General features: G+C 44.9%; 1 protein-coding gene across 1 annotated transcript in view; it reads left to right on the top strand.

The window, feature by feature from the left end:
- Positions 1–302: 302 nt before the first annotated feature.
- SDC2 (syndecan 2) overlaps positions 303–11,258 on the top strand; it is a 64,899-nt gene continuing 53,943 nt past the window's right edge. Inside the window, exon 1 of the mRNA XM_081013895.1 lies at positions 303–878. Coding sequence (XP_080870021.1) covers positions 819–878 — 60 coding nt within the window. The 5' untranslated portion in view covers positions 303–818. The remainder of the gene's footprint in view (positions 879–11,258) is intronic.

The following is an 11,258-nucleotide window of genomic DNA, read 5'->3' as shown; positions in this document are numbered from 1 at the left end:
GACGCTACTCAGCAAAGGAAGACAGAACACCCCCCACGCTGCGCCTTCCTAGGCGGGTTGGACGAGGGGAGCTGGAGAGTGTGAGTGCGCGCGCGTGTGTGCGGAGAGAGCGGTACGTGGTCAGGGGGCGGCGGCTCTGAGGGGGGATTAGCTTGGCTTTGCGAGGGACCAAGCAGCGCCGGGGTTGCCGCCGCGCGCCCCGCGCGCCTCCCCTCCCCTCCTTCCCACTGGTTGCGCGACCTGCCAATCCGCGCCGTAATCCTGCAGGAATTTCCCTCAGGCTTCAACTAGGAGTCGCGCTCGCACAGCCCTGGGAAAGGAAAGCCGAGCGGAAAAACGGCGAGTTAAGAGCGCGGCTTGCGACGACGACCGCCGAGGCTCCGCTCCCTTCTCCCCGCGGACAACTCCGGCGCCTCGGCCAAACTTTGTGGCGTTGCCTGCGCGCCTCTCTTGGCCGGACCCGGCGCGAGCGAGAGAGGGACGGGCTTGAATCCGACGAAGCGGCGAGGAGGCGAAGGCGAGCGAGCGGCGGCGGCAGTCCGGAGCAGCCCACCAGCCCAGCCCCTTCCCCTTCTGCTCCCCACAAGCCAGCCAACTCCTCCCTGAAGCGAGCGAGGAGGAGCGGCGTCTGCAGGAGCAGAGACCAGGGAAGAGGGGGAGCCCGCGAGCCCGTCGCTTCTGCCGGCCAGGAGGGGGGAGGAGGAGGAGGATTACTCGCAGGACCTGCCTGGGAATCTCTCCTCTCCAGCGCGCGCTCTCCTTTTTTTGTGGAGGGGGGGACGGGTCCTTCGAAGCCACCGCTTGCAACCCCGGGAATAATGTGGAACGTGTGGATACTGCTTGCTTTCGCCTCGGCGGCCTGCGTCTCGGCAGAGACGGTACGTCCCTTCTTCTTCTTGCAAAAAGATTTGTTTTTGAGGAGTGGGCGGGAGGGAGAAGCGGAGCAACCGTGGGACGAATCGATACTGGCAGCTTCCTTTCTCTCCCCCCCCCCCCTTCGCTTTCAGTCGCATTCCATGCAGCCGGCCACCCCGCAAGCCTTGCAGCCAACCCCGATGCCCCCTAACTGCTGCATTTTGGTCAACTGGTGCGGATAAACAACCCCCCCCTCCCGCTTCGTGCAGGCAGCGAAGCCCCGCTGGCTATTTCAGCGCCTGCAGAAACTTCGCTTCACTTTCCCCGCTGCGCTCGAGGATTCTTTTTCCTGCCCTCCCCGCTCCGCTAGTTAGTGCTGGCAGCCAACAGCACGGAATGTCACGCTGGCCCCATCTGAGATGGGGGGGTATCTATTTTGGAAAAAAGCCCCCCCCCTCGATTCTAGAAGCCCAGGGGTCGGCCCCGATTTGGGGAGGGAAAGGGTGGGGGCGACGGCTCAATCGGGAGGAAGGATGAGACGCCCCCGCTGTTCCCACATCTGCTGCGCAGAAGTTTTGCTGAGGTCATTCGCAAAAGATCAAAACTTTTCGAGCAGAAAAGGGGCACTTTGGTCTTTCAGCTCCTTGGTGGTGATATGCGAGACTGGGGTTGGCGGGTGGGAGGAAAGGAGAGAGGGCAGCTCATTGTATGTCACCAAGCAGTGATTTTCCTGGAATTGGGGCCAGGCTGTTGCATTGAAGGATGTTCGTCCTGAAGAGGCATTTGACAAAACCTTGCGCTGCATTTCTGATGCTCTGTTTGGGTGGCGCCTCCTTTGTTTTTTTTAATAAAGTACCAAAAAAATTGTCCGAATATAATGGTTTAAACCGAAATGCAGAGATGGGAAAGCTTTATAAATGCATCATAAAAAGGCATCTCTTTTTAAAAAAGTGGGTGCATGAGACAAGAGTGTGGCTGCTTTTTTAGCACTGTAGAAAAACAGTTTGTAATTGATTCAGACCTCCGATGCTGCGGCTTCAGTTTGTCCACTTTGCCTGGAAGACTCAGGAGAACATGATATGATGGTGATTCAAATTGTGATCATTTTTGGGGGGGGGGCAGGGGTGAGAATCCCAGAGACAATCTTTAAGTTCAGTTTGATGGATCGGAACTGAAATGTGGATTTGGTCAGAAGCTCGCTATATGATAGCTTCTCCCCGCCCAACAAGAACAACAACAAAATTATAAGCAGACTTAAGAGTTAAATCCATCCCCAGCAAAGCTTTCTGGTTGGACCTGTGGGATTGATATGTTGCATAGATCGTTAGAATGGAATTGGGGAAATGTTTTCCCTCTTGGGGTTTGTTTTGCAGTTGACTAACAGGCTCTCTTTAAGTTTAGAAACCAGTCAGGGATTCCTCTGGGCTGTAGCTATGGTGCTTACCCAGGGTGCCTGGAAAAGGCTGGCTGTGTCCCTTCTTGCCTTCTGCCTCTGACATATAGTGGAGTTTAATTGTTGACGCTAAGACATTTAAGAATCGAATGCCTTACTGGTCCTTGTGCAATCAAAAACTCTTCTTTCCATCCCCTTGCATGGAAAAGTGAGGGAAAATCTTTTACTCTTTGCAAAATAGCTCAAATCCCTGCAGGATTCTGTTGCTGAAAGTGCTTGTATCCCTCGAGAACTGGGAGGTTCAGCTGCAGATCTTGAGCAATATATGTTGTGGTCTCTTCCCTCATCACTTCAGCATATCTGAAACTCCTCATGTAAAAAGATCTTGTGCTCTTTTCTGGCTGTGTTACATCCTCTTCCCTGCTCCTCTCTTTCTGGTGTTCAAGGTTAGAAGTACTTCAGCATACCTTGAATTTATGGAATTTGCAGTTAGCACAGAGTTTCTCTCTGGAGTAGCTTGTTTGCATTTCCTATTCCCCTTATGCATAATACAGGCTTCAAAACTACTGAATAATAATGGGGAAGCCAAGCTGAAATCTGATAATAATATGAGATTTCCCCCTCGCCTAAGGATTTTGATGTGGGTTTAGTATCTTGTTCTCTGCTCATACAGAGTCTCTCTCTCTCTCTCTCTCTCTCTCTCTCTCTCTCTCTCTGTGTGTGTGTGCTTGCTTGCTAGGGTACTGTCAATGGGGGGGGGGGGGTCCTGTCTCTGCTTGGCTTAGTATCATTGAGAAGCGTTCCAGGCAATCCTGTATCCTTTCAGAAGTTGCAGTGAGGAAAAAATAAGCACTTCTCTGTGGTTAGAAAGTGTATATAGGAACTAATTGTGGAGTTTGCTGATTTCTCCCTCCTTCCTCTTTAAAATGTTTTGGATGTCTTTGAGCTGCTCGACTTTGCTGTCATGCGTTTCCAAAACCGGTAGCCTGATAATGAATATTCACATAAGTTTTCTGGAGTTAAATAAGACTTACTGCCAACTCCAAATTAAATGTGCATGGGATTGCAGCCCTAGGAATACCAACACCAATACATATGACACAGCCTGGACCAACCACATGATGGAGTGAGTGTGCATAGGATTGCAGTTGGACAGCACGCCTACTTTTGGGTTAGCCCAGTAAACTTGGTGGAATTTACATTAAGGAAACTCACTTAAGATCCGACTAAATGTGTTTATTACTGCATTGCGCCCGTCTCCTGGCCTGAATGCAATGATTTGATCATCTTAATTGGCGACATCTTTCAGTGTTTGTTTTCCATGGGCATGGTATTAATTAGTAGTAGTTGCTCTCCCCCCCCCCCCCCATTTGATCAATGGCAGTACAGTGGTACCTCTGGTTACATACGCTTCAGGTTACATATGCTTCAGGTTACAGACTCCGCTAACCCATAAATAGTGCTTCAGGTTAAGAACTTTGGTTCAGGATGAGAACAGAAATCGTGCTCTGGTGGTGCGGCAGCAGCAGGAGGCCCCATTAGCTAAAGTGGTGCTTCAGGTTAAGAACAGTTTCAGGTTAAGAACAGACCTCCGGAACAAATTAAGTACTTAACCAGAGGTACCACTGTATAAGAACAATTGTTTAAATGTTTGTACATTAGGATTTCTTCACCACACTGTTCATATAAAATCTAAACCTTCATAAAACCTTCATTTTTCAGTTAATGCACCTGCTAATGGTGTCATTATCTTGGGTTTCTCTAACAAAAGGTATTCATGAAAGAGCCACAGCAATTGGCAGTAATTTCATTTATTTTTTGCATTAAGTTCTAAGTGGCTGAGCTGGTAGTCCTGCTGCTTTTGTCTGGATGCAGTAAGACTGATAGAGAAGGATGGTGTTGAACCCCATCGTATTGAAAATCCGTGAAGACTATAAAGAAAGGAGGTCCAACCCCACCATTGATAAAGAGGCATAGGCATGCATACATCCACAAAGTGCATTCATTACATTAATTGGGAAGGATAGCTCAGCAGCACAGCTCAAATCTAGTCTTGGACTTACTGAACTGTGAATGTTAAGGAAGAGTTTGCATTGCCCCTGTCAGTCATCTTGGGGAGTCCTTGGCTAGCTGGTTCTACTTTTCTTGATGAACTAAAGGCTGCACGCATTAAGCATATTTACATAGAAGTCTCATTGAGATGAATGATGCTTCTTCAGAGTAAATGGATGTAGAATTGATGGTGCAAGTGAACAACCCACTCGGCGTGGTCTTCTTCTACCCAGCACAAGCACTTTACAGTTTTCTCTGGAGCTTTTTAGACTGAAAACAGCACCATGTGGATTTTCTGCAGAGACTACATCTGAGCTGACTGTACACATGCAGCGTTGATTCAGCGATGCTATAGTGCAGTGCTAGTTCTTGTTTCCAAATGTGTAAATAGATCATACTGTTTCAGTACCATTTCCATCTCAGATGTGTGTTTTCCAAATCCTTCTGATGCAATGTAATGTAATGGCTAGAGTGTTAGACTAGACCAGGGAGACGAGGGTGAAAACTCTCAACTGGCCATGAATCTTGCTGGGTGACCTTGGTTCCATCACAGTCTGTCATCCTAACCTACCCTCTCAAATGGTTGTTGGGGTGATAAATGGAGGTGTGAGGGGACGGACCCATGAGCCATGTATGCCGTCTTGAGCTCCTTGCAGCAATGGAAGGATATAAACATGATAACAATTCAACAAGTCATAGAATTGTAGAGTAGGGAGCAATCTTGTACATCTCGTACAACCCCCAGCAATGCAGGAAACATAGCTAAGGAATCCCCCAGCAGATGGCCACCCAACCTCTGCTTAAAAGTCCCCAATGAAGGAGAGCCCATAGCCACCTGTGGAAGTCCGTTCCACTGTTGAACAGCTCCTACCACCAGAAAATTATTCCTTATGTATAGTCCTTTCTTGTAACTTGAATCCATTGATTCAGGTCCTACCCTCCAGAGCAGGATAAAACAAGCTTGCTCCATCTTCCATGTGACATCCCTTTATACATTTCTCTCTCTCCCCTTTAATTGTTTCTTTATGGAGAGTTAAGTTTTCATCAACAGTTTCCCAAAAAGAAAAAAAAGGTGGTAGAAGTGGAGATGTTTTATTTTATTTTTGCTGTCCCCCCCCCCCAAAAAAAGAGATGGGGAATTATAGACACTGTGGTATGTTAAATGAAGGGGGCACGTTTCACAAGGAAAACTGCATAAGGTTTGCAGTAAACAACAAAGCCATCAATTGTGGTGACCCAGTTGTGGCTCCTGGCACCCTACCCTTAAACTATGTTTGGATGTCTTGAAAACATTCCACGTTGCCACCACAGATCATTTGCTCCAGTTGCACAGTAGTCCCAGCAGGTAATAAGGTGATTTTGTCAGCCACAAATATATAGTGCAGTGATGATGTAGCTGTTCTACTGATGGATGAAGATTCTTAGAACTTATTCTTGGAACTCTCACCTGGGTAGCAGAGATCGTTTTATGTCTCTTCTTTATGGTCAGCGCGGCTGGAGTTATGAAGGGCTTAGGCTTCCCCCAAATATTCCAGAAGAAGGGCAATAAACAAACATGGCATTACTATTCAGCAGATGTTCTTACCTGCAGGACCTTCTTTTTATCTAGTTCTAATAGAGGTTCATGGGATGCGGGTGACGGTGTGGGTTAAACCTCAGAGCCTAGGACTTGCTGATCAGAAGGTTGGCGGTTCAAATCCTCGCGACGGGATGAGCTCCCGTTGCTCGGTCCCTGCTCCTGCCAACTTAGCAGTTCGAAAGCACGTCAGAGTGCAAGTAGATAAATAGGTACCGCTCTGGCGGGAAGGTAAACGGCGTTTCCGTGCGCTGCTCTGGTTCGCCAGAAGCGGCATAGTCATGACCCAGAAGCTGTACGCCGGCTCCCTCTGCCAATAAAGCGAGATGAGCACCGCAACCCCAGAGTCGGTCATGACTGGGCCTAATATTCAGGGGTCCCTTTACCTTTACCTAATAGAGGTTCAGTGCAGATCAGCTATGCGCAAGATTCAGGCTGAAGACAATTGCATCATAGATTCTGACCAAACTAAGCCTCCTGATGTATATTTTGCACTAGGAGGCTTAGTTTGGTCAGAATCAAGTATGCACTTTCAGAGTTAATGCTGAATACAGTACCTCTGGTAAGTGAGCCACCACAGCTGCTAGCAGGCTGTGAAAATTTGTGTCCCAGGTCTTTTAGACGAGGGACGCACTGGTTTCAAAATATGATTTTGATTTTTTCTAGCTCTCCTACCCCACTAAAGGAAAATGGGAAGAAGGAATGGACTGGAGTAGCCTAGAAGATGGTATGACTAGCTGCAACCCAGCACTCCTCGCTGCAACATTTTGTTGCAGGTCCCACTTGAATCAAATGGAGATGCCCTAGCTCTAGATTTCCTTTAACCAATAGGGGTTTGGACTAGGTAGGCAAATAGACCCATCCAACTCTGACTCCTTTTCCTAGCTAAGAGGAGAGGCCTTGTTGGTCTTTAGAAACAGTGATGTGACCTAGTCGTCGGTAAAAATTGTGGTTATTGTCTTGGATTGTATATGTAATGTGTGCACTAGCATCAAAGCACGGAGAAAGACTAGTATTTATGGGGTTCCCATGGTGGTGTATCAATTGCCTTGAATGTGGCATAATGAAGAATATAAACATTTTAAATAAACAAAGTAAATAGTTTCTCTAATAGCATTTCTTGCACTTTCTCCCTTTCTTTCAGTGAGAGTTTGCAAAGAAGAACAACCACCACGTTATACTTATTTTATTTAAGGTTAACTTCACTGCAGCACGTCTATAATGAGTTATTAATTAAATTATTATAATTAAATGGCTATTTAATTACCCTGGAAAATGAGTTAACTTTTCCTGGTCACCAGTTCAAATGTTTTCCTTATGGCGAATAATTATGTTGTTGTGATCCGGAGACTGAATAAAAGAGCACTTGTGTAGCTGCTGAAAAGCACTCTGTCGTCTTATTAGATGTGACTGTTTCTTTTAAACAGGGTTGTGTTGTTCTTTGAAGATGGAGAGGTTGTTTTAAGTCCCCTGTAAGGCACTGCTTGCATGGAAGTCATAAAGAACCCCCTTTTTAAATGTTTGCGTCTCATCTTCAGCCGCAGCAAATAATGAGTGAGCAATTTGGGTTTGGTTCAAGACACATTGCTAAAGTGGTATAACATGGTTTCCTGTTGTAGCTAGTATGGGAGAATTACTTCAGGCTGTTCTGCAAACAAAACCTTGCCTAGTTGTGTCCTTAGTTCACAAGGCAAGCAAGGAGTTTGCGTCTGTAGCGCTGGTAATTTATTCCTAGACCTACATTGCACAACATAGTCTTCCTTGTTCACAGTGAAACACATTTTGCACCCCTTTTGAGCAAAGAGAGATTAATCCTTGATGATGTAATGATAGTTACGGTTGCTTTCTGAATTCTGTAGTCCTGAGGAACAATAACATAATACAGCAATACTCAAAATGACACAGGTTCTCCGAAGCAACCCTGGGGAAAATGACTGTGCAGAGAGTTAAACCTTAAGGGATCTGCTTCCAACAAGCAGTGTGAATTATTTTTGTCTGGTTCTGAGTTTGCTTGGGGTGAAATAAGATGATGAGCAATATATGCATATTATTGCACAAGCAATCCGTAAAGAACAAATTGCACATCAAATAAATAAAATAATAAAAATATGGTTTTCTTAAAACACTCGTAAGCACATTAACACAATTGTTTCCAACCAAAAGCGAATTAATTTTGGATGGCATTATTAACATTGTGTTGGACTTCCTTGTTGAACACAAATACACAACACTGCATTCTTTTCTTCCTTCCTGCTCAAAACAATTCTGTGGTGTCTTGGAAGATCTGTAATACTGAAGGTGGCTATAAAATGAAAGATTTATTAACATGTGCACAGTAGGATGGTTAATATCTTTTCATTTATATCAGGGATAGGGAAACTTGTTCTGAGGGCCGCATAATGTTTTGGGAGCTGCATGGCAGTGGTGGGTGGGGCCAGAGGCGAAAGTGGGTGGAGCAACCAAACAAGCGTCATTATCAGAGTTCAGGGACGCATCCCAACCAGGCAGAAACTCTCAAGGTGTGTGAGAAGCAACACTGGTGAGGGGTGTCACCTGGAAATAGTCCCAAGGGCCATATGTCGAGACCCGGAAGGGCAGCATTTGAACCCTGGAGCTGTGTTCCCCTCGATTTTCATGAACCTTCACCATTGCATCCCTATGGCAGATACTCAACATTGTGTTGCAAAATAAACAGTAGTGTTTAATGATCTAACTGACTTGTATTCACGGATTCTCATCGGTATGCTTTCTCCTCACACCGTCTCACAAACATGTAGGTGCCTAGTTGTCACTGGCACCTTTAAAAAAAAACAATTGGTCCTGGCACTTGGGTTGCTGAAAAGGACAGGAAGCATGTTCTTCATCCTGGGTATGTTGCAGTCTGTGTGTGGGCTTGGCTACCTCTTCCGGCGAAGCATGATACTCAGTCATGTGATTCTCTGGAGAGCTTTTTTTAAAAAAGAAAAAGAAAAAGCCACATGGGTGGCCATATTGGAGAGGGGAGGGCGCTCTTTCTATCAGCTCAAAATCCTTCCTTTCCCACCCTGCCCACAGCAGGTTAAAGTACACGGTTCCCAGTGATCATTATCTGTATGTAGCTGAGTCCTTCCTTTCTCAGTTCTTAATCTCAGCACTGGAGGTAAGGCATCCAGATTGGAGGCAATGATATCACAGTACAGTGGTACCTCGGTTTAAGAACAGCTTAGTTCAGGCTTCCTCATCCTCGGCCCTCCAGATTTTTTTTGGCCTACAACTTCCATGATCCCTAGCTAGCAGCACCAGTGGTCAGGCATGATGGGAATTTTAGTCTGAAAACATCTGGAGGGGCGAGGTTGAGGAAGCCTGGCTTAGTTTATGAACAACTTGGATTAAGAACTCTGCAAACTGGGAAGTAGGTGTTTTGGTTTGTGAACTTTGCATTGGAATAAGAACATACTTCGCTTCCTGTTGAGTGTGTTCCATTTGTAACTTGAGTCCCCCGCTGCTATGGGAAAGCACTCCTTGGTTTAAGAACGGACTTCTGGAATGGATTAAGTTCGCAAACCAAGGTACCACTGTAGTTTGCAGTGCTTGGACTTCTTAGTTATTCACTGTGTTGAGTGTGTGGGCCAGAGGGGTGGGACGAACGTGGAAACTACTAGCCATCCCTTCCAACGGTGGATCCTGCTCTCCACCTTCCTAAGTTCTGCAGAATCGGAATCAATAATAATATTCTATCTTTACCTGTAATGACTCTCTTTTAATTTCGGTATTCATCATGAAAAGATTGTGTGTCTCACTCTCTGTGTTAATAAGATTCAAAGGCATAATTTCTGAATGGATCTGACATTTAGGGCCATGATGTCCCTGCTGCTATTGGAACCTTTGCTTCTTGAGGCAAACTTTACACAGTACGTTTCTCATACACATATTTTTTGTAAATCGCTTAGAGGTTTTTTCTACAATCAAGCAGTATATAAATTTTAGGAAATAAATAGGTTTTGGTCATCTCCAGGTATGTGCTCTTCTGATCAGATGTAGGTAGAGTTTATACAAACATAAAAGCAAGAGCTACTCTACTCTGCTGTTGAACACTGTGTTGACTTTTTCATTGGGCTCTACACAGTGAAATTAAGATTTCCTTCTGGTCAATCACTATCAGCTCAGACACCATCCATGTATATGCATAGTTAGGTATTTCAGTCCCAATGTACCGTATTTTACATTTACATTGAACAGCATTTGCCAATTAGTGTCAATTATTCTGGAGCTCTTTGCAAACCCTTCCATTTTTATTATCCTGAATAAATTGCTTTTCTATACTAACGTTAATAAGTTACCTTATTGCTCATCCTTAACTTTGGATAATTTACATATCTTTTAGAGATAGCAGCGGGGAGAAATTCAGTTTGTTTTGCCCAAATTCACATTTCCCACAACAGTACACAGATTGAAATGCATATTAGGGAAACGTGTACATAAAGTATTGGTGAAAATAATACACAAAATGCTTTGTATCGGGTGAAATTGCATTCAAAAATTTGTATGCTAGGAGAAATGCACACAGTTTAACAAGAATTGTTTTCTTAAAAAAGCAAATGTGACACAGAAATGTGATGAACTGAATTTAAGGTTAGAAAAATGAGGAACTAAGAGAAACCAGATTAGACAGATTATCAATCCTTTTGGGGATATCCCACTGTTTACATTCTTCCCCTAAATTGTGAGAGTTATCCATTTATTCCTACTCTCCGCTTCCTATTCTTTAACCACTTACATAGGGCATGCCACACGACTGCTAAGTTTGCCTTTGGTGAGAGACTTTGTCAAAAGTCCAAGAACACAACACTTAACGGATCAGCTTTATCCACATGCTTGTTGTTGTTGTTGATGATAATAATAATAATAATAATTTTATCTATATGCATTTACACACACACACTTTACCCTCCAATATGCATTTCTGTACACATTATTTGGCTGGAACACTGCATTACAAAACCCAGAGAAGTGAGGATTTTGAAATATGGCAGCTCTTCAGATCGCGTATTGTTTCCGGAAGTGTGAATTAGTTAGATTTGCCTCTAAATGCAAACTGAATCTTAATTTCTCCCCCACCCCAGTGTGCACACATCACAACTTATTTCTTTGGCTACAGCAGAACACTTATTTCCATCCTATTTTCAGCTGGGGTGGGGACCCTGAAGGTGCCAGGGAAGGCCTGCGGGTACCATGTTGGCAACTCCTACTCCATGGTTCCCAGAGCATGCTTATTAGGTTTCTTATTTGGACGTAAAAGTGGAACGGAGCTGTTTTAAAAACAAAATGTAGCACTGGGTGTTCAACCATTTTGGAGAGAAGCACGTTCATGGGCTTCAGGTCTCTTGCTGTGTTTCCTGGACT

This window comes from Podarcis pityusensis (assembly GCF_964106645.2).
Source record: "Podarcis pityusensis genome assembly, chromosome: 7".
Lineage (NCBI taxonomy): Eukaryota > Metazoa > Chordata > Lepidosauria > Squamata > Lacertidae > Podarcis > Podarcis pityusensis.
The sequence above is the reverse complement of the archived record's forward strand: the minus strand, read 5'-3'. Positions and strand labels throughout refer to the sequence as shown.